General features: G+C 40.2%; 1 protein-coding gene across 2 annotated transcripts in view; it reads right to left on the minus strand.

Moving 5' to 3' along the window:
* Positions 1-20,887: 20,887 nt before the first annotated feature.
* Positions 20,888-25,277, minus strand: part of si:dkey-34e4.1 (carboxyl-terminal PDZ ligand of neuronal nitric oxide synthase protein) — a 52,988-nt gene continuing 48,598 nt past the window's right edge. Inside the window, exon 11 of one of the 2 annotated variants that reach the window (XM_039780401.1) lies at positions 20,888-22,928. In XM_039780401.1, the coding sequence (XP_039636335.1) occupies positions 22,367-22,928 (562 nt within the window). In that variant the 3' untranslated portion in view covers positions 20,888-22,366. The remainder of the gene's footprint in view (positions 22,929-25,277) is intronic. The other variant, XR_005636746.1, reaches the window with a different exon arrangement.

Here is a 25,277-nt window from a genome sequence, read left to right on the forward strand (position 1 = left end):
ACGCGCTTAGATCGATTTCTGGGTCACAGGCAGGAGGAGGAAGGGGAGAGGAGACGAGGAGGCACAAAAAAGATAAATTAGAAGAGCCCCATATCAGCTTACTGTGATAATATATATGTCAATGTTGTCGGATATGATGACCCAAAGTGGACAAAAACATTTATAATTGGGGATTTAGGGATTACAACACGAGACACTGTGTGTTTTGAATTAAGCAAGGGTGTATTTTATTGCTTATGAATTCCACATTTCATCTATAAGAGGAAGATTGTGTCTTCTTTCAAAAACTGGTGTCCCTTTAAATCTTATTTTTACTGGGAAAAAAAAGGTCAGAATTCATATGAAAATAGTTTGGCAATACAACAGGGGCGGCCTCTTCCACCGAAAGGAAAGATATCCAACGGCAGGTCATCTCTGTAGTTTCTACTTTGATCAGTAAACACTCATGTGGTTGTTGTCCGTAGGTTGTTAGTGTACGTTTCACCCTTCCCATCCAATGTTAAGCTGATTACTCCCACATATGTGTGTGTACACACACACACACACACACACACACACACACACACCACACACACACACACACACACACACAGTCTCATATGTCAGCCCACTGTTTAAATGAGAAATTCTCTCAAAATGACTCACACAGCTGCATTCAAAGAAAGACCCGGCCATGTTTGTGTGATTGGAAGACTTCAGATTTGTTACTCAAACCTTCTGACTCACTGCGATTCAACAGCTTACCACATCTCCCGGTGGTTAGACTCGCCTTTAAATAGCTGCCCTCTCACTAACACCACTTACCAATCTCATGCTATAGCAGCTATGTTTACAGCAGGATGAAGTGTAACCAACTTATTACTTGTTGAGGTTTTACTTGTGGCATTATTATTGCAGAGACTTTCAGAGGGAGCCTGCCTGCCTTTAACAAGTATAATTATTTGTCTTGCTACTTACATGAAAAAAAATACATCTTTTCCAAATGAATATGTTTCAGGTTTGATAAAATGCATTCACAGGTGGAGTCGTTTGAGGCAGTGAGGTTATGCAATGCAGCTCGTTTCTGTATTTACTGAACATGGAGGACACTGAAATGCCTTGTGAGTCTGCGACCTTCAGCAGGACTTAATGAAAATTAGTCTAAACATATTCTGGGCTTTTGAAAACACTCTGTCGCTGTGGACTGTGGTGGAAAAAAAAGAGGACTACATAGGCGACTATCAAAGCTGCTTTTAGGCTGAAGCTTTGATGTGTGCATGGATTTATTTACTGGGTTATAGTCCTACAAACCAATAGAAGATGGAATCAACCACATTTTTAGCCACTATAGAGGCAGTGGAAATAAAGCTGTAAAAACAGCATTGACTAATTATGACCTTATAAAGCTGATAAGTTGGCAAACAGTTGCTTATTTACACATCCAGCAGACACGGAGCAACATTTGGAGTTGTGTTTCTGGAGACCTTGTCTTGCATTTGGCCAGGCTACAGGACACCGCTTAAAAATTCTGGGATAAGAGAAAAGAAAGCTCTGGCTTGTTTGTATTTCTTTATACGGAGATAGGGAAGGGGAGGGACAAAGTCTGACATGATGTCAGGCTTTATCCCAGCAATGTACATCCAATTACCCAGACTACTGAAGACCTGGCCAATGTACAGTAAGTCAGATATTGACTCTCCTTTTAGCTTTACTTTTGGTTTCCACCAACTCCTGAGGGAAATATCTGGCTCTTTAGCTACTAAATGTTCACCAGCTAGTTGCTAACTGTGTCGGTCAGCTGTTTGGTGCTGAGCAGGTAGCTTACAGTAGAGTTTTTTTTTCACTCTAGTGATAGTCAACCAAACTGGAAAATCAAAAAAGAATATTATTGTGTTTGAGTTTAAAATATTATCAAATGCAGCATGGATGCGTTTTGGAATGGGTCAACAGATATGTGTGGTTTGTGAGAAAAGAGTTTATAAAATGGTTTAATGTGTTAATAATTATTGCTGTCATGAGTTCCATGTCTGTCCAAATCGTGAGCTTGATCAACACAGTAATGACCAGCTGTCATTAACATGCATGTGTCATGGGGAGCATGGCGCATGAGCTAGGACAGCCTCCTGCTCTGATTCTGGCTCAGTCTCCATAACCAGACTGGTCAACCATCGCATTTTAAGGTCATTTCATCCCCACAGAAGCAGAGTGTAATTCTGTGTGCAGCTTCCATTAGTCAGAAGGTTGCAGTTTGGTGGACGAAAGGCAAGAGATAACACACACACACACACACACACACACACACACACACACACACACACACACACACACACACACACACACACACACACACACACACACACACACACACGCGACCAGCCAAGAAATAGTTACAAATTGTTATTTCAAACATTTGTAATGTGTTCATTAGTGAGCTCTAGAGGTGTTTTTTTGTTTTTTTAATTTATCTTTAGATAAACTCATGCCAGCTGTATTCAGTCTTTATGTTAAGCTAAACTAAAAACCTCCTGGATGTAGCTTCATATTTACAATACATAAATAAAACTGTTATCAATCTTGTCATCTAACTCTCAGCAAGAAACCCATTCCTGCTGGCTCAAACTCTAGAGGGCACACATCATAAAGCAAAAAGAGAGAAATTCATTATGTAAATAATTGTTCTCAAAAACATCCCAGCCAGTCTGTTGCTGCAGGATGCTATGTGGTGCTGAATGATGGTTTGTACACCCCATTTTGGCTGAACCAATTTGGCTGAACAAAGGGCTTCTGTTTCACTGCCAGCATGCCATGAAGTTAGTTTGCGCAGTCAAAAGAAATAATTGCATATAACCATCCCCTCTAACCTGAAGTGGATGGAGATAGTGTTAGTGATAGGGAGAGAAAAGTACAACCTGGCAACATGAATATGGAGCCTCCTCGGTATTTCTTCACCTCCTGTCTCAGCTGCCTGTAAATGGACTGATTCATCTGTGTCTTGCTGACCTGAGCAATAAAGAAAGAGCAAGGAGGAGAGCGGGGCCACACGATGTTGCCAAACCACAGCTGAGGTGAGTCTACAAATGACACTGGGTCTCGTGCCAGCAGACCACAGCAACCCAAATCCAAAACACATTGTGGTGACATTTAGCAAAAATGATGCCAACATTGGCACATCTCTCTGGGTCGTAGGGTTTTCTTGTGGGGGTGGAGGAGGGTGTTTGTGTCAGCAGCTTGTCATCCCTTGAGGAGGCTCAATGGGCAGCAGTGTACGGAGATGAGAAGCATGTGCCAAATGGCACTGCAGAAACCACACTTTCTACAAGAATACAGAAAGAGAAGCTGTTATTTTACTCTGAGTCATACTAATATGGTTTCAAAGCTTTCTGAAACCTGAAGCGAAGGAAGTGATCGTGGAATAAAGCGGTGGTTAATAAAACCGTTTTGACTTGTGACCCGTTAAATTAAAGCAATTAAAGCGACCCCTCAACCCAGATTACACAGCCATTGTGTGGCAGAGTGATTATTCCTTTTATAGATTGATTCATTAGAAGGGATTTAAGAGGGTTTAACTGTCTAGTCGCACAAGAAAAGATCTTTTCACAAGAGATCTGACAAAGGTTGGAAAAACTAAACAATTTTGTGCAAGAGAGTTTCTATCCCTTTTTTTTATCCCTTTAATCATTTTGGGATATCTTTGGGAAGGTGTTGTGTGTGTTCTTGTAAACTTAACTCAAGAAAATATCAATAACAAGGATATTTTAAACATAAAGTTAAACTCCCTGCCCTTAGTTTTCATACAGTCCCTAAAAATGTTCAAAATTAAAAGAAACTGTATCATGCTGCAGTCCCCTGCAATATGATGATCCTAATCTTTATTGGAATTCATTCAGAGGAGGCTCAAAGCCAAAGATCAATGGTTTGTGTGTGTGTGTGTGTGTGTGTGTGTGTGTGTGTGTGTGTGTGTGTGTGTGTGTGTGTGTCCAGGTCTGTACCTAGCTTTGTGTGAACAGGTGCAGGGGTTTCGTTGGGGTTGACGGCGTTCATTCAGGCTGAGACTTCAAGGGCATCGTTGGCGTGATAAAGGACGACCAAACTGTTTACTTGCTTTTCACTCTGCTGCAGATATTATGCACACACGCTTACACAATCTTACAGTTGAAGATCACACACTTCTCCTGCCTGCATAAAATCACATCTAATCAGAGAGGTCACTTCACAGACAAACATCATGATTAGAAGAAACATTATTTTAGAGGAAATCTGCAGAGGAAGAGCCATTAAGTGCTGCAGTTACCCATTTGCTAAAAAAAAAATCCTCCCTGTCCTCTGGTAATGAAAATCAGCCACACAGAATGGAATAAATTTGCTCACAAAAACCTCCAGCACATTTTTTGCTCTTTGGCAACAACTGGAAGCAACAATAAACATAATATGGATGCAAAATCAGAGCAATCATTCAGTGGGGAACGATAAAACATCTGAATACTGATGTCCTGCAGCCATTTGCTTTCAAATTGCAGATGAACACAATCGTAGTGGTACCTCTGTGGTGGTGCTGCTGACAGGCCAGTTTGAGCACTTTAAAGCCATTATCAGTTGAAGGATGAAGAGTATAGAAATACATGTCAGAATTCCTTTTAAACCATCTGCCGAGGAGAGAAAGTATTCTGTGCTGGGTATTTTTGACCTTTTGTGACATGTGTACAAAACACAGTATGGATGTTTGCTCCCATATTGATTCTCCAGCTGCCTCGAGGGTGTGTTTAACAGCTGTAACACAAAAACAATTATAGAACAGACATTAATGTCAGAAATAATCCTTTCATATTTATGGATTACTTCATATTTCACAGATGAATCAAAGAGCTGTGCCCTCTTGTAAATTGTAATGTCCTTGTTCATCTGTTTAATCTCAGCCGTCCCATGGGAGCATACAACCATCTCTGTATAAGGAATCATCGGTTGTCAATCACCTCCTCAACATCTTTATTCTACTTCCTTTGCACCTGCATCACTCTAAATGAAGCTAGTCATCTTAAAAGCGCTTGAGTTTCCATTTTTACCCAGAGTGCTACTTTATTCTGACGCAAATCTGACGACCACTTTGCTACTTTTTCTTTCTCGTATTGTTGTGCTCTCTACATATTGAAGTACATTCTGTGAAAGCTAAATTTACTTGACTGTACTTAAGTACAACTTTAAGGTACTAGCACTTTACTATTTCCATTTTATTCTACTCTCAGTCTGGACCAAAGTGGTGGACCAACCGACAGACCAACATTGCCATCCTTAGAAACACACTGATAGCATGGCTAAAAATAAATTGTGACAAGCAATTACAAAGTCCCTAAAAAAAGTCACTTTATAGAGTTGAATCAACACCTTTCTGACAAAGTTTTAACAAAAATCAAACATCAAAGCTTTCACAAATGTAAGACTATTGGATTGGATTGGATTGGGTAGCGCAGGTGTTCATAACAATCGGTCCACCGCTTGAATCTCTTTGAGTGTCAGTTAAAGTCTGAAGCCTCATCAGGAGCAGGATGGAGAATGGGACGCAGTAATTAAAGTCTGGTGGTCTTTATACTGTACGTATATGTGTGTGTGTGTGTGTGTGTGTGTGTGTGTGTGTGATACTACCGTGCATCTATTTTCCATCTGTGTGAGTTTGTCCTGAAACCGAGAAAGCAGAGTATAAAGTCTCAAAAGAGCAAAAAAATTGTATTTTCACTGTGGTTGTCATAGTGGTTTAAGGCTTATGTGTGCCCTGGATACTATAATGAAATGGAAGTAGTAAGGTTAGGCAGAACTGCACAAGTATGTATTGGAATGTGTATGTAGAATGTAGTGGAATTAGGAAAGGGGAGTCTTTGTAACTATGTTGGAGTTCAGCCTACAGAACGAGAAGTACTGCTGACTCACATGAGTAAACTCTGTCTGCAGGTCTCTATGTGCCTGGGCTCCTTCCTCCTTCTATAGCTATTACAGGGTGACTCATAGCTTATCACTATGAAGCCTCTAAAGTAGACAAGCTCCAGTGCACACACAACCACACACTCACAACAGTTATCTACTCTTTGTCAGGATGCCAAGAACACTCTTTTCCACTTCCGGCTCATCAGCTCATCAGAGTCGCCGAGAGTGGCAGTGATGAACGGGCAGATGGTGCCACTCATTCGCTACACCTCCAGGAGCTGTGATAAGAAAGAGCCTGGATTAAGACGATCACTTGGATTTGTGTCTGCCCTCTCTCAGTGGCCACATCTAAAATATACTAATATGGTTGTAAGATGAGCCGAAGTGAAAATAAAATATATACAGACTGGAAACTCTTTTAAAAGAAATGACACAGAGGTAGAAACAGAAAAGCAACAGATTCATGATAGAAATTAAAGGATAAGGCTGGCGATATTCTACATTTTTCTCATTGTGGACAAATCCCAGACAGAAAGGACAGCATTTAGTTAGTCCGACTTCCCCAGCTAATCTGCGGCTCTCTGCCCCAAGCCAATCCATTCCTACTGAATATAAGACGTCTTTCAAAACAGTTTCAAAACACAAATATATACTTTGTTATCAGCCATGCTTGCACCACGGCTCCTGGGATCTCGGTCCACCACTTTGCTTCAGACTAAAATATCTCAACAACTACAGTACGGGATTGTACAGATAGTTATGGTCCTCAGAGGATGAATCTTAATGTGGTCGCCTGACCTTTCCTCTAATGCCTCCATTGAGGTTGGTTTTATATGAAACGTGTCAACAACACTTGAATTAATTGCGATAAAATCTGGTACAGACATTCATGTTTCCCTCAGGATTATCAATACTAACTTTGGTGATCCCTTAACTTTCCATCAAGCACCACCATCAGGTCCAAATTTAAATGTGTCCAGTACTTTTGTTTATAACAAAATACCAGCAGAACTAGTGACATTAACATTAACATCAGCCTCAGCTCTACTTTGTGAACATTGCTAATAACAAATGTTAGCTAACAGACTAAACTATGATTTTCGAACATGGTAAACATCATACTGCTAGCATTAGCATTTAGTTTATAATTTCCTAAAACACCTGGGCACTGTAATGTTGTATCAAACGCTACTCAAAAAGGAATAAATAGTGCATTTGTTGGGGACTATTTTCAGCCGTGGATAAATACACATTTGGTGCGAGTATTTACAGCAGCGGGGCGATGTATGTGAGAATGAAATGAACTACAGAGGTACAACATGTCAGCAGGATAAATTCATTGTTGTGTTTTGTATTTTCATGGGATTTGTTGAGAATAAGAAAAATATAGAATATCACTCTCGTGAAAAAGTGAATAGTACTCACAAGCAAATACACTGTGTAATTGAAATGCAGGGATAAAGTAATCTACTACTACTATAACATACACATATCTTAAGTGAAGTGTTATATTTCTGCAAAGGAAACCCCTCAGATGGAAACATGGATGACTAACTGAATGAATCAATGCAGCCAGGGATCATGTGTCTTCCAGCTTTCCCTTTTACTTACATTAACTTGTCAATACCTTCTCGGCTCACTATCCATCTCTCCGGTGATTTCCTACCTAAGCTTATGACCCCATGCACCACTGCACAGTTCTACAGGATGGTTCAACATAATTACCCTCATCTGCAGAACAAGTCCTTTAAGCAGTAGCTATGCAAATCAGATGCTTCCCTTCTTTCCAGCCTCTCTGGCTTTTGATGGCTTCTTGGGGCTGTGGGAGGATCAGAGGAACAGATGTCAGTTATTCATGAGGTCTCTGTGTCCTCAGAAATGGGATTAAGATGATGCATCCATGTATTAACCTTCCTCTTAAATGTCACTCAGACCGTTTGGATGCTCTGAGATGAAAAACATCACTTGTTTTGACATTTAGGTGTCACATATTTTTGCAGATGGGAACACTTTGCACATTCACACGCACACCTGTCTGTTTGTTTGTGTAGTGTGCACCGTCACATGCATATGCACAAGAGGAACTGTACAGTATGGCTGTTTCCCTGTGAACGTGAGGTGAGCAAGTGCAGTCGCTTTAGGCAGGGATTCCCAATCACTACAGCTGTCAATCACCTGAGTGAGGCTGTAGCTGGAAGGCTTTCCACGTCTTCAGCTGGTTTACACAGGAATTCAGATCTAATATTCAACGTATTACTCTTTATTTGTGTAATATTATCTCATCTACTCTACAAAAGAAAATACTGATTGTTCCTACAGTTCTCTGTCCCATGTCACCTCTATTCTCAGCCTCCTATCTCACTCGTTCCATTAACGGTTTTTAAAATCCGAGATTTTAAAAACCGCTCTTCATAAATGGAAAAAAAAAAAAAACTTTAATATATTTTAATGAGGACATTAGGTGACTCAGCAGGGGCACTTACAATGCGGAATAAAATGAAGTATCTGCTCCTACTGTGTAGTTACATTAATCTAGTCCAGAGATATTTAACAGTGACTCCCTTGGGGGTCCTCAGATTTAGTGGAGGCAGGGCCACCAAATTATGTTTTAAAAATAATGTTTTGAAAGTTACTTTTTTCAAAGATTTTAATATGTCTGAGAAGATACATTAAAAGGAATCTAACATTTTAATAAGAAAGACAAATTGGCCTATTTATGGAAAAAAAAAAACATTTAATGTACACATTGAAGATAACCGTAAGGTAGCCACTATGGTAGCCATGCAATTTAGCTTAAGGAGTCACCGCCATTCATTTGCATCCATCTGGACCAGTTTAATGCAACTTTATTTTATACAGTACATGTAGTAGGGGGTCCCTACTCTGTCTCTCTTTCAGCTCAGGGGTCCTTGGCCTAAAAAAAACATTGAAGACCACTGATCTAGCCTATCACATTGATGTAACTTTCAAAAAACAGTGCAGACATATAGACGCAAATAGAGAGTGTGTCCCCTTACAAATGTTAAAAATAATCTGTTTTGAATTTCGTGTTTTCTGTCTGTGTTATCTGGATATGATAGAGGATCAAAAGGAGGCAGTGGACATCTGAGTGTCACACAAGAGGAGACTGAATGGAAACTGTCACTCATGCTGCTACAATCAAGGCTGCAGGCTCGTCCTCCAACGGTCTGACAATCAAATCTGTCCTCCACATCGGTGTCCCTGTGTGATGGTTGCTCTTAATATTCTGCAACTCATTACCATAACTGAAGATGCAACTTCGCCCTTGAAAACAGGGATGCATGTTCACTCTGACACTTTCAGGCACACAGGCACACATACAAAAGCAACACACCCCCAAATAAACACACCACCAATGTCACAGTTTCTCTCTTCCCAGTACTCAGACTCAGCAGAACAGAATTAAAAGAATACATTATAAAATAAGGGTAAAATCTGTCTGACACATCTGCTATACATTGACCAAGGGTTGATGTTTGTTTCTATCAAAGTAAGGGAAAGACACTATGTTTTTTTTTTTTATTAGCCTATACATATTTTTCTGTAAGTGGTTACTCTGGAATCCAGTGTCTGTCTCTTCCTTTTTGAATTCAGATAATACAAAATGAGAAGGAGGACGAGAGAACAATCTCTTGTGGCGCATTGTTTATCAGACAGACAGTGAGCGATATAAAAGGTATCTAGAGAGCTAAGACATTAGGAGAAACACAGAGAGACCAACAGCAAGGTTTTCATCTATTATCCTTTTATCAGACTCAGCTCCTCCTGCTGTCAAGTGAATTGCACTCTTGTGTCGTTCTGTGTGTGTGTGTGTGTGTGTGTGTGTACGTACGGTTTGAAAATGACGCATCGTGTTTTATGCTTGTATTAATCATGTTAGTCCCTCTGATAGAAACTGCTTATCTGTCTGTGTTTGTACATATATGCGAGGGTCCAATGTGTCATTGATGTATCTTTTATTTTATTAGCACATTTCTTTCAAGATAGCAGTGTCTTTTGTTTTTAAAGCTGATTTTATTTTGCAGCCTTTATAAGTTTTCTATTTTTAGCAGCACTCCTAGAAACAATTTATGCGGAGGTGGTGACTATCTGTTAATTACACAATAACCATGATTTTGGTTGTACTTCAGTGATATAAAGGCTGCATGCATCTACACTAAGTAGGCTTATAAAAATGAAACAATTTAAATTATACCCTATCTCTAATGTGCCTGCTGGTTACTTGTGTATCCATAAGGAACTGCACTTGATATTCAGAACATTAATATAGCAGCAAATACATATTTGCTAAGTAAAATGTAGTGGCGTAATGGCGTCCTGCGCAGAGAATGAAGTAACACTCCCTCTGTGTGTGTTGTAATCCAAGCTTCTCTGTTTTTTGTTTTGATAGCCGGTCCGGCCGTGAGTGCATGTGAGTGGGTCGGTATCAGAGGCCCGAGGGGCGTGACAAAGCACCGGTATTTTGACGAGTTGGGGAACAGTCTGTGAAAGCCGTATAGCGGCAATCCCAGACCATTTCTTTTTTCTAAATATCGAGTAAAGCCACTTTAAAAAGCCTGCCATTGAGGTAAGATAAAACCCTCCACCAGGATTCAGATTGTATTAGAAAGGACACTTGTTACAAGTTGGCTCATAAAGTGTGCAGACACCGATTTACTCAGAGGTGACTGTTTTATTTGTGCCAGTAATTTCAGTGTCTGACTTTGAAGCCAAATGCTTCAGTGTTCACATTATTTCATCACATTAACTTGTACTGGTAAACATGACTGTCAGTGTGATCTCTGCGTAACATCTTTGTTATGTTGACTGCTATCTGTCAGTTGTTGCCATGCTACTGGCCACCACTTTGGTTTAGACTGAATATAATCAATTTGGTGATACCTTGACTTATATACCTGCTAAATATCAGCGTGTGAGCATGCCAACATTAGCATTTAGCTTGGCAGCCAAACATAGCTGTTAGCGTGGATGTAGACTCTTGTTTAAGGTCAAACTATAGATGTGTGGAACCGAGAGCACGCTTGATTCACTTAAAGTAAAAAAGATGAAAATATCAGCCATACAGAACTTTTCTGGAACATTATATTTGTTTTCAGAATTGAAGCATTACCACAAAATATGTATTGTACCCTGGGTAGATCACAGGGCTCAGACAATAATTTGGGTAATATTTTCCCCTGGGTATCTTTGACTTCAAGCATGAGACTGTTTTAACAAGGGCACAGCCCTTTTTATTCTGTAAAGGACTCCAGAGGTACAGAACAAGGTGTTCCTGTCATGTGTAACTTAAATACTTCTCTGAGATCTAAACAACATTTCAGATAAAATTGTCAAAGTGTGTTATTATAGAAAGAAAAGTCCTTTTTCCTGCACTCCTGACAACTAAATGAAAGGTATATTTGAAGAGTGATGGACGTTAAAAGCTTCTCATGATATTTCTCTCCATGACATATCCTTATGTTACATTATAAGATGTGTGTTTGTGAATGTGTGCAGTCCAGGCAGCTGCACTGTTGAGTGAAATGGCTCTGTGAGTTGATTAGACTAAACAGATTAAGTCTTCATGTTCTGCCTTTCAGGTTACATCTGCCTCCATCAATTACAGAGTAATCTAACGAAGAAACCCCATGAGGGGACATGCAAACAGGTGTGTTAGGGCTGCATTCAAGGCACGATTATGGAGACATGTTTGACTAAAATGTGGACGAATAGGAGGCGGTTGGGGGGAAAGAGTAAATGGAGGAACATTTTAGAGAGATGAGGTGTAAATTAAAAGATACACTGCATATAGCAGAAAGAAGAAGAAGAGGAGACAAGAGGACAAAGAGTACTGGAGGATAAACTGAGACAGAATAAGAATTTTAAATAAATGAGAAGACCAGACAAATGACTCTCTAAGGTCAGAGACAGGCCACAGTCAAAGCGCAGCTATCTATTTGTATGAGCCTGATGGGCTGATGATACCGCCGGGCAGGCATCTGCAGTAACAGCTTTAAAGGCTTTAAAACAACAACATGAGAACATTATTTTCTGATGTGGAGTTTGATGTGGTGATGGTGAATGAATGCGGCTTTGTCCGGCGGCTGCCTGGCAGCATAACAAAACTGCTTCAATGATACAGCCCCCCCTCTCCTCCTATAAAAAAGAGAGGGCAGATTAAAAGACATAAATCAGTTTTAGAGAAATGGATAAATCAATGCACCTTGGCTTAAGTGTGTGTATGTGTTTATGGCATGATGTATGTGTGTGTGTGTGTGTCTCCTTGTGTATACACACACTTTTCTTTGTGACAAATATGAGATTGAGTGCTGCAAATGAAACGGGATGTTTTCCCACTACGTGTCCCTCCAGAGAGTGGTGCACATGCTGCTTCAGCATCACTCCAATCAATTTGTCACTATACTCTGAATAATCTAATTTATCTCCACAAGGGAGGAATTAATTTCAAAAAGTGTGACCAGAGGGAGTTGTGTGGCTTTATAAAGGCATTATATATTCTCCAGAAAGTCTCTAGTATTAGAGTAATATATTCAAAAGGTAAATGAGATAAACAAGTAGCTGCGATTTTAAATGATGGGGAATGGGAGATAATAATGATAATATCAAAATTGACCCAGTTTGGTCACTAACACAATACTGGGGTAACTTCACCCAGTAACACTGTACCAAGTTGTTCCCTATTATTACTGTTGGGTTATGTATCCAAACTAAAACTATTATTATTATCATCATTATTATAATTTTATTTTGACTAACTGTCAAGACATATTAATAATTCATTATTATTGAACAATCTTTTAAAAAATGGTGACATGAAAGTTAAAAAAGAGCTATAGTGGATAATGTTGCCACTAAACCATATTTTAGTTTGGGCAAATAAACCAACATACAATGAATAAATAACACTAACACTGGGTCAACCCTTTGTGTTGGGTTTGATTGGTGACCCAGTGGTTTTCTACTCACTGGTATTGGTTAAAGGTCCCATGGCATGAAAATTTCACTTTATGAGGTTTTTTTAACATTAATATGCGTTTCCCCAGCCTGCCTATGGTCCCCCAGTGGCTAGAAATGGTGATAGGTATAAACCGAGCCCTGGGTATCCTGCTCTGCCTTTGAGAAAAAGATTTGGGCCAATCAGGAATCTCGTCCTTATGAGGTCATAAGGAGCAAGTCTACCTCCACTTTCTCTGCTTTGCCCGCCCAGAGAATTTGGACCACCCATGAGAGAGAGACATCATGGCTTTCAAACGAGCAAAGTGGCAGTTGGTCAAGGCCACACCCCCACCCTCCACCTTGCCCCCCTCTCCTCCTCAATAGCTACAGACAGAAATGGCACATACTAAGGAAAGCTCATTGTGGGACTGGCTCTAGTGGCTGTAATTCTGCACCAAGGCTGAATTTCGGGAAAGAGACTTCAGATACAGTATTAGGGGACCACTAAGGTCTATATAAAAGCATCCAAAGAGCACCATGTCATGGGACCTTTAAAATTAACCCAGTATTACGTTGGTACAGCAATACATTGGGCACTGGGGCAAAAATTGGCTACATTTTGGTTCAGTGACTGATTAAACTGCATTGTATGTTTAAGGGTAAGTAATACATAAGTAGAACAGAAATTTACAGGAGTGAACAAAAGGTAGGAAGCTGAAGTTAAATTTCAGAGAAACCAGCAGCTTTGGTTGTATTTTTTTTGGTTTGTAGTTCTCTTCCAAGGATACCCATCATGCCGCAGTCAAATCCGATTTCTCTTTGGGATGTGATGAAATAAATTGAGTGTGAAAATGTATCAGATTTGCAGAGAGCTGAAACAGCACAGCCGAGTGAGCTTATACTGACTGACTCCCCGCTGTGTGTCACTGCTATTATTACTGACAGGCAGGCACACAAATTAAAACCAGGCACATGGGATTCTGATAAGAGGTGACAGGTATCTCAATTAATAAACAGGGAGGCAGAGGGGAAGGGTAAAGGGCATAAAATGCTGACTCATGCTTTTGTTTAATGTAATAAAGACAGCGTTTGCAGCCTTGTCATATTGTCCAGTGTTGTGTAGGTGTCTGTCTGGAAAGTGAAGATGTATGTGATTGACTTTGACCAGCATCGACTCGTCTAATGCTAATTTGTAATTGCCAATTTAAGTTTACAAAGGTGAAAGAAGTTTTCAGATCTTTTATTTAAGTAAAAGCACCAATACAACTATCTTAAATTTCCCATTACAAGCTCTCCATTCCAAATCCTACTTAAATAACAGTACAGAAGTATTATGTTCAATATGTACTTAAAGTATCAGAAGTTGAAGTACTTTTTTTATGTGAAATATTGGATGCTTTTACCTCTTTGATCCTCGACCAATTTTATATTAGTTTAATTCTGTCTCAAAGGAGTTTGTTTTGACATCATTGACAGAAAAACACGGGGTGGGGGTTACCCAGCACTGTGCTGTCCAATATTGGCTAGCAAAAACTATGACTTTGGTTTTCACAAACATTGGATTATAAAAAAAAAATACTTCTTTATTTCTTAAGGGAAAGCATGGGGTAGAAGTTTCGCTCAGCTGTTGAAGGAAGTGGTTGGTTGGTGAGTGTAAGTAAAGCATTTTATAAACATACAACTTTTTATTGCAAAGAACAGCAAGTAATTGTCTTCCACTGTTCATTCGTATGAAGGCTGTGCACAGTATTTTTTCCAGATGGCAGATTACAAGCAAGGGCGCGCGCACACACACACACACACACACACACACACACACACACACACACACACACACACACACACACACACACACACACACACACACACACACACACACACACACACACACACACAGACACACACACACACAAAATAAATGAGGGGATGCTCCTCCGGTATTTATTACTGTGTTGCTAACCATAAAAATAAGTCTTTGAAACACATTAACAACACTATGTCAAACACACAAAAAAAGTCACACACACAAGGCAGGGAGGCTGGAGAGGCTGCAACTAAAGGAAAGCTGATGGAGCAAGGTTAAGCTGAGAATGTATGAAAAATGGGCGACTTAGATGAGGAAATGTCTGCCACCATTTACAGTTTTACACACAGTTCAATTGTGAGTGTGCAGTCAAAACAAAACAAAATATAAATTTTCATTATGTCATGTTCTTTGCATTTAGTGTAAAATGAACTGACAGTCCAGTATCAGTAAACAAGATAGGTAAACAATGTAGGAAGAAGCAACATAACTGTCTAAATCTACTGCCTGCATGACTCTCAAGCTTTGTTCCTTATCCTTTGGACATTATCAAACTCTGTTTCATCAGTTATGCCTGATAGTTGTTAGTGCAACTTAAACTTCCAATAATTTTGCTAAAAAATGTGTGACACAATTTACACGATTGCCTTTACATTGTGTCAGTGAAAAATGCTAAAAAGATAGATATCCTGTCAGCCTTTTTAACCTCTGAGGTCAGTGAGATTCCTACATGTTGTCATTATGTGCATATACACTGTAGTGGAAAACCAAAAGAGAAAAGAAGCCTACAGGCACCAAAAAAGGTGAGTTGTGTTGAGTCAAGCAGAGCCGTACCATTCAGTGGAAACACGGCATTGTGACTCAGAGAAAAAGGTGAATTAGAGGATTTTGACAAAATTATGATGCAAATTGTGTACTTTCTATATTGTATTATCTACACTCAGTAAAGCCTGTGTGTTTTTAATGTGAACGAATGAGCTGGTTGATAGACCGAGAGGACTGTTTACCTGGCAAACGTAATACTTGTCAATGTACAAAGTCAAGGCTATACTGTGGGTCGTGACAATACAGAAAGTGATAAACTCTCACGCTGGTGGAGTTATCACATGAGGACTGTATTATGACAATAATGAAGGTCTGGTGGCTGTGGAGTGTAATATTTATAGGTTTTTAATCACCGAGTAAAAGCAAATTACTGGGAGTGGTTTTATATTCCTCTTAATAATTAAAGTGCTAAAGTTTCCATCTCTTGTAATCATCTTGTAAACTGGTAAATGTTAAAAGGTTGCAAAAACACAGACAAAAAATAATTACGGTTGAAAATGTGCTTATTCTAATGACACAGATGTTAAATCTCCCCTGACAGCTCAAGGCTTTTAAACACACAAAACATTTACACAACATTTCTATTCTCCACCACACCACATCCATGCTCACAAAAAAAACAATGGTTGCCAAACCTGCAATCCCATGTTAATTCCTCCATAACATGCAGTAATCTTGCTGGCTCCTCCTTCTGTCCTATTGCCAATCGCCTACAGCGATTGGGAGAAACCACAGGGCTTTTCAGTCAAAGATAATATTATGCTGTAATTCCATATTCCTTACTTCTGTGCAAAACCATCAATTATCATATTCCTGAGACTCCCTCTGGATATTTTGCTTTCACCAGAATCATGTTTACATTGTTATTCACACAATATAAGTACAACATTTCTCTGCAGTTTTCATCTTCACAATGTATTTGTTCTCATATGCCATCAAGACTTCACCCTCTTCTGAATTAGTACACTTCCAATTTCTTCCAATTCTTTGCTCTAAATGTAGCCTACAGTCAGTGTTTGTTCACTGCTGTTTCTGTGTATTTTCTGAATGGGTTAAAGGAATAGTTTTGGGAAACGTGCATTTGCTGTCTTGCCAAGAGTTATATAATAACATATTAAAATCTTTATTATCTAATTTGTTTATTTCGTACAGAACCCAAAGCGACTTTGAGTCCATGAAAAGCGCTATATAAATTAAATTTATTATTATTATTATTAAAGTGTAAAAATGGCAAGTTGTGGTTTAATGGGGGGTTGTGTGCCGGACTATTTCTTGGCCAGGGTGCAGCTAAGCTAACCATCTTTTGGGTGTCACTTCATATTTAACAGACAAATATGAGAATGGTGCCAAACTTCTCATCTAACTCTCGGCAAGGAAGCAAATACTTCCCAACATGTCGCACTTATTCCTTTAAGGCTGAGATTAGGCTTAGTTACAGGTGTAATTTACATCAGCATACCAGCTAGACTCTTTGCGAGCCAACAGAAACATCACACACTTCAACCCACCTCCTCAGCTTTATCTCTTGGCCTCACCATCAACCCCTCCATGCGGTGGACTGGCCAAGCAGCAGCTCTAGAACAATATCTCCTGCAGAGCACTTGTCCAATGGCTGAACAAATTGAAGTACGTGTTTCTTTCTTTGCACAACTCCTGCTAGTTAAAAAAAAGAAGAAGCAAACGTCACTTTCCAGTCTTGTTATCACAATCTATATTTAGCTTTTTAAAAAGGGCCAGGTTGTTTGGAATCTCAAAGTGCAAACATGAGCTTTCTTGGCTTTGAGACTGTAGCTGACCTTTTTGGGCAGATTGTAAAACTTCTCCTACACTTGACTTCAGAGGAAATGGTTTGAACCCAAGGGTCATTGTGTTTCCTCCAGGGCCCGACTTCAGACATCCCTTACTCAGAGGTGCCTCACAGGCTCTTTAAACAGCACAGTGACTCAAAACAACACTGTGTGCCTGTCTATCCCCCTTGTAAGAAGAGGAGAGAAAGAATAGATGCAGCATTAACCACTCCAAATACATGTTATATAAAAAAATAAATCTAAATGTCACACTGAAGATGTAAGAGCTTGTCCATTATCTAAGACTTTTAAAGAGCAAATGGAAAAGCATAGCAGTTCCATTACATTCATGTTCTGGCTGCTGCATGTCTCCACAGTCACACCACTGTTTCCTCTTATCCCCAGCTCCATCCGTCTGCCTGACACCAATGTTTACATATCTGAGATGACTGTCTTCCTAATAAAGCCATGACATTGAGAGGCAAAACTGTAGCTAGGCAGGGCCACAGAGGGATGCTCCACTGTGTCTGAAGCATTTGTGTTTGGTTTAAATTTTGGCCTATTCATGACATTAACTTAGGCAGAGGATTTGCAAACCATGTTGTTTTCTAATATACCTCTGCTCTAAAGAATTCTTTGAAAAAAAGCCTGTAAAACTTGCAGTGATGACAAAATAAAAACTACTAAAACTCAAACTGCACTCTGCTGTGATAATCTGTGGGCTTTTTGGGGATAATTTGTTGTTGTATATAATCCTGTATAAATGCAGACTGCAAATAACAGGAAAAAAACCTAAACATTATTATAATTAATAATAATTAAACATAATTACAATTTTCTTTAAAAAATGGCAGATTTATGAATCTCAGTTTTAGACTGTAGTGCTCAGGCTCTTTTTTGAATGATTTCGAAAATCTCTTCAAGCTCTAAAAGCAACAAGAAAGCCAAATCTGCTGTCTTATCTTTATTTCCACTGGCAGCTGTTAAAATGAGCAGCCATATGCATCTGTGATCACCAGCCTCACACACAAAGATTTGATCACTGACCGGCTTGCTCCTGTCTATACAAATAATAATTATTTTTCAGCAGCATTTATGAGCACATAATCTGGATCAACGGAAGTACATTGCCAGGAAAAGCGATACACTGGAGCAAATGACATTTAACCATGTATTCAACTAATTCAAATAGCTCACGTTTCTGTATTGTGGGAACAGTTAATATTTGATGTGGTGTTTTCTTTTGCGGGGTGCAAATATTTCACCAAAACAAGTTCCATCCTGAGACTTTTTTGCAGTGCCACCGTCGCTGCGTCCAGAACTTAGCGCCACCCAAGACAATTGTGATTGGTTTAAAGAAACAACCCAGAGCTTTTTTCCTTCTATCAAAGAATATATATGTGGTGTAGCCAGACCTTACCCCACAGCGATGTGGAGATAGGTCTGGCAATCCGAGACTACTGGACACATAAAGGGACGATGGTCATCTACTTTAAACATATATGTAAAGCAAAAGAACCAAGTATGCGTCAGTCTATGGTCAAGCTGTGATCTGGCTCTTTGCAGGTACGTCAGATTGATCACAGTCTGGTATTGAACTGGCTCAGATGGAGGCCACTTCTCTGGAGAGAAAGAACAAGAGAGCAGGTAGAAGCTTCAGCTATTCTGAGCTGCACAGACATATTGCATTATTGATTGACCGATTCCATGAAGTAGGGCGTAAAGGCTCCTGTGCCCCACAAAACACACCACACACTTCACCAATCCTTCACGTGTAGTTTGCACTCCCGAGATCCAAGTGCTGCAGGGGAAATAATAGCTCTAACACCTTCGAGCTGAAGGATTTCCTATATGCTTCCGTTCTCATTACTGCATCCTACTGACGCCCTGAACACATTAAACTTGTCAGTCAACCGTTCCTGCCTCGCAGTGACAGTGTACACTGAGCAGAGGCGAGCTTTGTACGCTCTGTAACAACAGAGAAGAAACCGCTCGCCCTTTTAAAAAAGGCAGCTCGGGAGCAGAACAACTCAGAGAAAGTGACAGAGAGTCTCTATGATCCTTGAAAATGTTACACGTGGGAAAGAGTTTGAGAGACATGAATTCTTAATGCCAAATGTGAACGTAAGATTTAATGAATGTAGAGTCAAAGGGCAGAGGAGAGCTTGTTCCCATTCAAATCAAAGAGATGAAGCGAACAGCGTTACCGTTTTTAATGACCTGTAGTTGCATTGTTACTCAATGGTTTGAATCCAGCTGTGAGCTTATTGTTATCATTTCCTCGACTGCGCCTGTTTGAAAACTATATGTGAATGCCTTACAGTTTGAAGCCTGATCTTTCCACAGTGCATTCAACTTAGTTATTGAATAAAATTGTTTACATGCTGTAGTTATGGAAAATTACGGGAAGAGTATCAAAGAAGCTAGCAGGTAAAAACATGCAATGAAGTTCCTTTTACAATTTTCTCTTTATCCTGTGTAGGGCTGCAGGTATCGAATATTTTAGTAATCGAGTATTCTACCGATTATTCCATCGATTAATTGAGTGATCGGATAAGAAATACTTTTGCTTTACAGTAAACCACAATAGTAAATATACAAAAGAGAGGTTTCCTTTTTAGAAAAAAGCAACATTTCTTTTGCCTAAATTGCATACATTAACAGGGATAGACGGGGCCCATTTTCAGAAGGCTAAAACTGAGTGAGGAGAAAGAATGAAGAAGGCAGACATCACCGGCAGGGTCAGATGACGTCATTCACGTGCACATTAAGTAGCCATGAGGGTTTACCGATCCAGCGGGGAGGCGTTATTATGGAACCCACGCAATTTCTACTACTACTACTATTGGCCAGGCGTCCATGCTTACGCAAGGTAACGTAACCCAGTTTGTTCAGGTCATTTCAGGTCCTATCCCCTGACCAATCGGCTACCCTAACCTTAACCACTCAAGGTCAATGCCTAACACCAACCACCGGGCCTTTCCTCGAAGTTGCGTGGGTTCCATAATAACGCAAGCGGGGAGGGGTTGGTTTGCCTCCGGCAGCAGCTAAGTTTACAAGAATTTGTCCAAATTTCAAGATTCTTAGCAAACTAATAAACAGTTAAGACTACAAACCGATAGCTTTCGTTTTAGCTTGTTTATAAAACATCGTTATTTGCAGAGTATAGCATGTTGTAGTTGTGTAAAACAGCGTGGTGGACGAGAGCAGTAGACAATGTTACCTGCATGTGTCGGGTTCGCTCCGTGGAATGGAGGAGTAAACTGTATGTTTTCTACTGAGATGATGTAGCATTGACCCCCTGCTATTGTGGTGAGCTAGTTCGATTTTACAATAGAGACACTGTACAGATTTTTCTTTTTTTTGTTGCATCAAATGATCCACATTATCACTAGCGCTGCGGGCTCCGCGCCACTGACGCTTCGTCAGTGGCGTGAGCCCGTATCTAGTGATAATCACCCGTGCGGAAACACAGTGGTTTAGTAATCAAGTTTTTCGGAGGAATCGTTTCAGCCCTAATCCTGTGTGCAATATCACATAAGAGTCTGATGTTGTGGTTTTCTGCATATAATACAAACATACTCTGGGTATACATTTGTAGGGGGAAAAAAACCACAAGTGCTGAAGTTCTTCAACTATTCCTCTTTATTTTTATTTTTTTTCCATTATTATTGCTGTTATAGCTTCCTGCCACATGTGATGTTGCGAAAAGCCTCGTTTCTGGGTGTTAAAAGCTTCGCCTGTGGGCATTTGACACCTGCACCTTTACACCACCTCTCCTATCACACCTTAGCTGCTTTTCCTCTCACGTCCACTTATAACGTCTACATTTCGAAGGTTACACCTGCGCTTACTTGAATAAAACACTATTCTACTATAATGTACTAACATTTTTAAAAGGGAATTTGAACAGGGAATTTACTATTTGCAAATTATTCTCTCAGATTATTTAACCCTTATTCTATAAAATGTCAGAAATGCCACTCCAAAACCAAACAGATATTCAATGAATATCTGAAAGAATTATCATAATATGTGTGTGTCTACACACAATGTCAGCTTAATTCATCTTGACAGCTCTAAAGAAACAAATTTGCTGGCGATTCAGGATTTCTCAAAGTGAAAGGCTGAACAGCGAAAATCCATCTGCCAAGCTGTCTTTCTCCGGTGTCCTCTGTGATTCCCCAATTATCTTCCTATTGAGTCTGAGGGTTTATTTTATAACACACTCTCCACTGAGACGGGTCCAATCCAAAGCTTTCCTGGCCGTAGGTTTTTAAGTTTTTTGAGGGTACGCTTTCTTCCTGTGCTCAAAACTAAAATACATTAAAATTCAATGCTACATACAGCATACAAAATCCATTCAAATATTCCACTAATTGTTCCAGTGCTGCTTCAAAGCCTGAAAGTATCACAAGTATCACAAAACATTCTAAAACCCACTCAACTCCAATAATAATAATGAAAAAAAACATATGACACAACCACAAATAGGTGTGCATAAACCAAAACACAACTACATCTGCTCACTTCTATCCTCCCAGTTTCCTTTATCTGACTTTCTTGTTCTTTTCTTTTCACGCATCATTCGGTCAGGTGCTGTACAGAAGGCGAGGCTCTTTCCAACATCACCAACATGTGCATGATCATCACGATCACTGTGATATCTGCAGAAAATGCTACTTCCCACAATGGTTTGCACCACAGCGAAGCAATATACAAAATTACGTTTTAAGGTTGACCACTAGCAAAAATAAAACGTGTTCCCTCATTCTCTTTGAATTCTACGGTAACTTATGTGTGACCTTAACAGTGCAAGAATTGCTACATGTATTCTGCTTAACATTCTAGTCACTAAAAAGTAAATTAGATCATTAATATTATTACAAAAATACTAAATCTGACCATTAGCTAATAATTTACACAATAGATTATTTTTCAGTAACTGGTATATGCTATGTCTGTACTGTGTCACAAGTGGACGGAATAATTAAAGGTCCTGATATGGAGCCCAGTGCAAACATAGGAGGGTCTGAGAGTAAGTATTGCATTAAGAGCTGATTGAAGGATGTAGTGGAAGGTCTCCCATCAGCTCATTCTCCTAACTCCGCTGTGGGACATTAGGTTCTTCCTGGTTGCTCTCCAGCAGCTCATCCTCAGAGAAACTGATGTGAAGGCAGGTATCATTCATAGGAGAGGAGAAGGGCAGTGGGTGCTCATAGGTGTCCGGATGCGAGGCGAGGGTGGGGGGCTCAGCATGGTACAACTCAGAGGAAGAGAGAACCGCTTCATTTCTCTCCTCCACGGGACTGTCGCAGCCACTGGAGGCCGTTAAGAACGTCCCGCGGTCCCCGAACAGGTCGTCGTCATCGCGGAGCGGCGACAGCAGGGACTTGGTCTCGGAGCGCACGCCCGAGTCCTCGCTGGCTGAGCAGGAGCTGCTCTCACCGTTGCTGAGAGAGTGGAAATCAGCAGAAGACAAGGAGCTGGGGGTAATGTCGGGGAATGAGAGGCTGCTGCTGTGGCTGGCCGCCCCATCATTAGCGGTGGCCTCTCTGGCCGTGGGCACGGCTGTGACTTCTGACCCCGGAGACAAGGTCCTGCTGGCCCGCTTGCGGTTCATGGAGGGTGGGGGGTCAAGTTTAGGGATCATCTGTTTATATCTGCCAGTGAAGAGAACAGAGGCACTGGTTAGTGAAGTCTGACAAAATGTACCTTTATTGGTTAACATGTTGAGAGAAGATCCATGAAAACTTTCATTGTCGTCATTTTGCTAATTCAAGTTCAGCATAATCATTTCTCTCTACCAAACAGGTGCACAAGAATAAGCCTCCAGGCAGTTTTCCTCTCCATCAGTCACATTATCCCCCATGAACTTGAGACGTACTGTGACGTAAGCTGTTACTAGACAAGATAGAAACACTCTCTTTCTGTCTGGCTCCCTGCGGTTTTGGCTGACTAGGGGCTTATCTACATCCCACAGCTCCCCTATTGAGAACATACAAGGAGAACAGGGGGAAGAAAGGGAGCCAAAGGGGGAAAAAAAGTGGAGGGAGGGGATGAGGGGGGGTGGTGGTAAGGGTAAGGAAGTGAGAAAAAAGCTGCAGGCTTTCCCCTCCTCACACCAGAAATAGCTACACTGCAGTGTCTCCGATTGTACTACAGAAATGCCACGGCAAGCACCAGTGCGCACAATCACACACAATCGCAGTCATTCTCTTGGAAAATGAGTCCTGACACACACCCGTTAACAAGCCTCGCATCCCTTATCCACATTATTCTGGTGACTGCCCCCCCTCCCCCCCCGTGAAATCAGGTCTATGGTTGAATCCTGGTCTCAGTAATGATGTGACTTGCTGATGTATTTACTGTCTCTGCTTCTGTACGAGATTGGTGTTGATAGCTACAGTAATGACAGACTTATTATGATGCAGGGAAACCATCGCCGGGGATAAATACACACCATTTCCCCTACTGACAAATGGAGAAGCACACACACAGCACTGTGGGGGTAAAAGTCAAGTTGAACTCCACTGACACAAGCCGTATCATCGGGTTTGGCAACGTGGTCCACCACATGGTCCAGACAAAAATATCTCAACAACTATTGAATGGATTACCATTAAAATGTTGTACAGACATTCATGGTCCTGACTTTCATCAAGCTACACAATGAGGCTGTCTTAGTGGCATATTGGATGGATGGACATAAAATGTTGTACATATATCAACGCTTTACTTAAATTTTTCCTCTAGGGCCACCAGCAGGTCAAAGATTTCCCTTATTCTGTGAAATATCTCAACATCTACTAGATGGATTTGTACACACTTTGGTAGAGACATTCATAGTTCCTAAAGGAATCCTAATCCAAATCCTAATTACTTTTTTGATGCCACTGACCTTTCCTCTAGCGCCACCATGAGGTTCACATTTGTGGTTTTGAGTGAAATGTCTCAACAGTTATGCTCAACTGCCATGATTCATGTACTCCTCAGGATGAATTGTAATAACTTGCCGATCGTCTTAACTTTTCATCCAGCACCATCGCCAGGTCAAATTTTGGTTTTAGGTCCATTATTTTTATGGCAAAATTTGTTTATACTAGAAAAAACTAATGAGATTCCCATCAGCCTCAGATATACAATGTCTTTAGTTCTAATTAGAAAATGTCAGCATGCTAAGGTGCTGTGTTACATAAGTAATGAGTTATGTAGGAATATTTTTGCAAAACACCCATGCATTCAGCTTCATGTTAACTACACCTGTGCTTTTAAAGCTAATGAAAAGTCAAAAAGGTATGCTGTGAAAAGGCCCATTTCTGCACTGAAAGAAGATTGGCTTTCCAAATTATTTGCAAAAAAACTAATTGGATTACAATTTTTTTCTGTTACTTTTCAATGTGTGTGCTGCCAAGTTCTGGGGAAGAATATGCAGCTGGATCAAGGAGTAGGCTGGTCTCATTACCATAACTTTGACTCAGCACTCCTTTTTTCTGTCACATTGACACCCCTCCACCTCACCGCCAGATCTCCCTCTACTGTTTCCCTCTTCGCACTTCTGTACCTCTCCTTTTATTACTCCATTTTTTTTTGTCTCTCCATTCATCTCGCTCAAGTCCAGACTTACTGCAGGGGGGCCCCCAAATTATAAATTCTTTGAAATTTTTTTTTTTTAAATGTATTTAAAATGTTTTAATATGAATCCAACATACTATTAGCAAATATAATTTGCTATTTGCCTATTTGTGAAAAAATATTGATAGGCTAACTGGCCTATAGGTAGGGTAGCCACTAAGGTAGCCATCCACAGATAGTTAATCCTAAGCATTTACTGTGCCACATGTATGTTTAGCATTAAAACATGATTTTTATAATCATGCCAACCATTATTATTTTAATAGCTTAGTATGATTCACTAAAAAATGTATGTATAAAGACCTTAGGCCGCCCTACACGTTACTGTAGGCAGAGTTTAATATGCAACTTAATTTTATACAATATGTAGTAGTATG

The sequence above is a fragment of the Perca fluviatilis genome, chromosome 17 (assembly GCF_010015445.1).
Source record: "Perca fluviatilis chromosome 17, GENO_Pfluv_1.0, whole genome shotgun sequence".
NCBI classification, from domain to species: domain Eukaryota; kingdom Metazoa; phylum Chordata; class Actinopteri; order Perciformes; family Percidae; genus Perca; species Perca fluviatilis.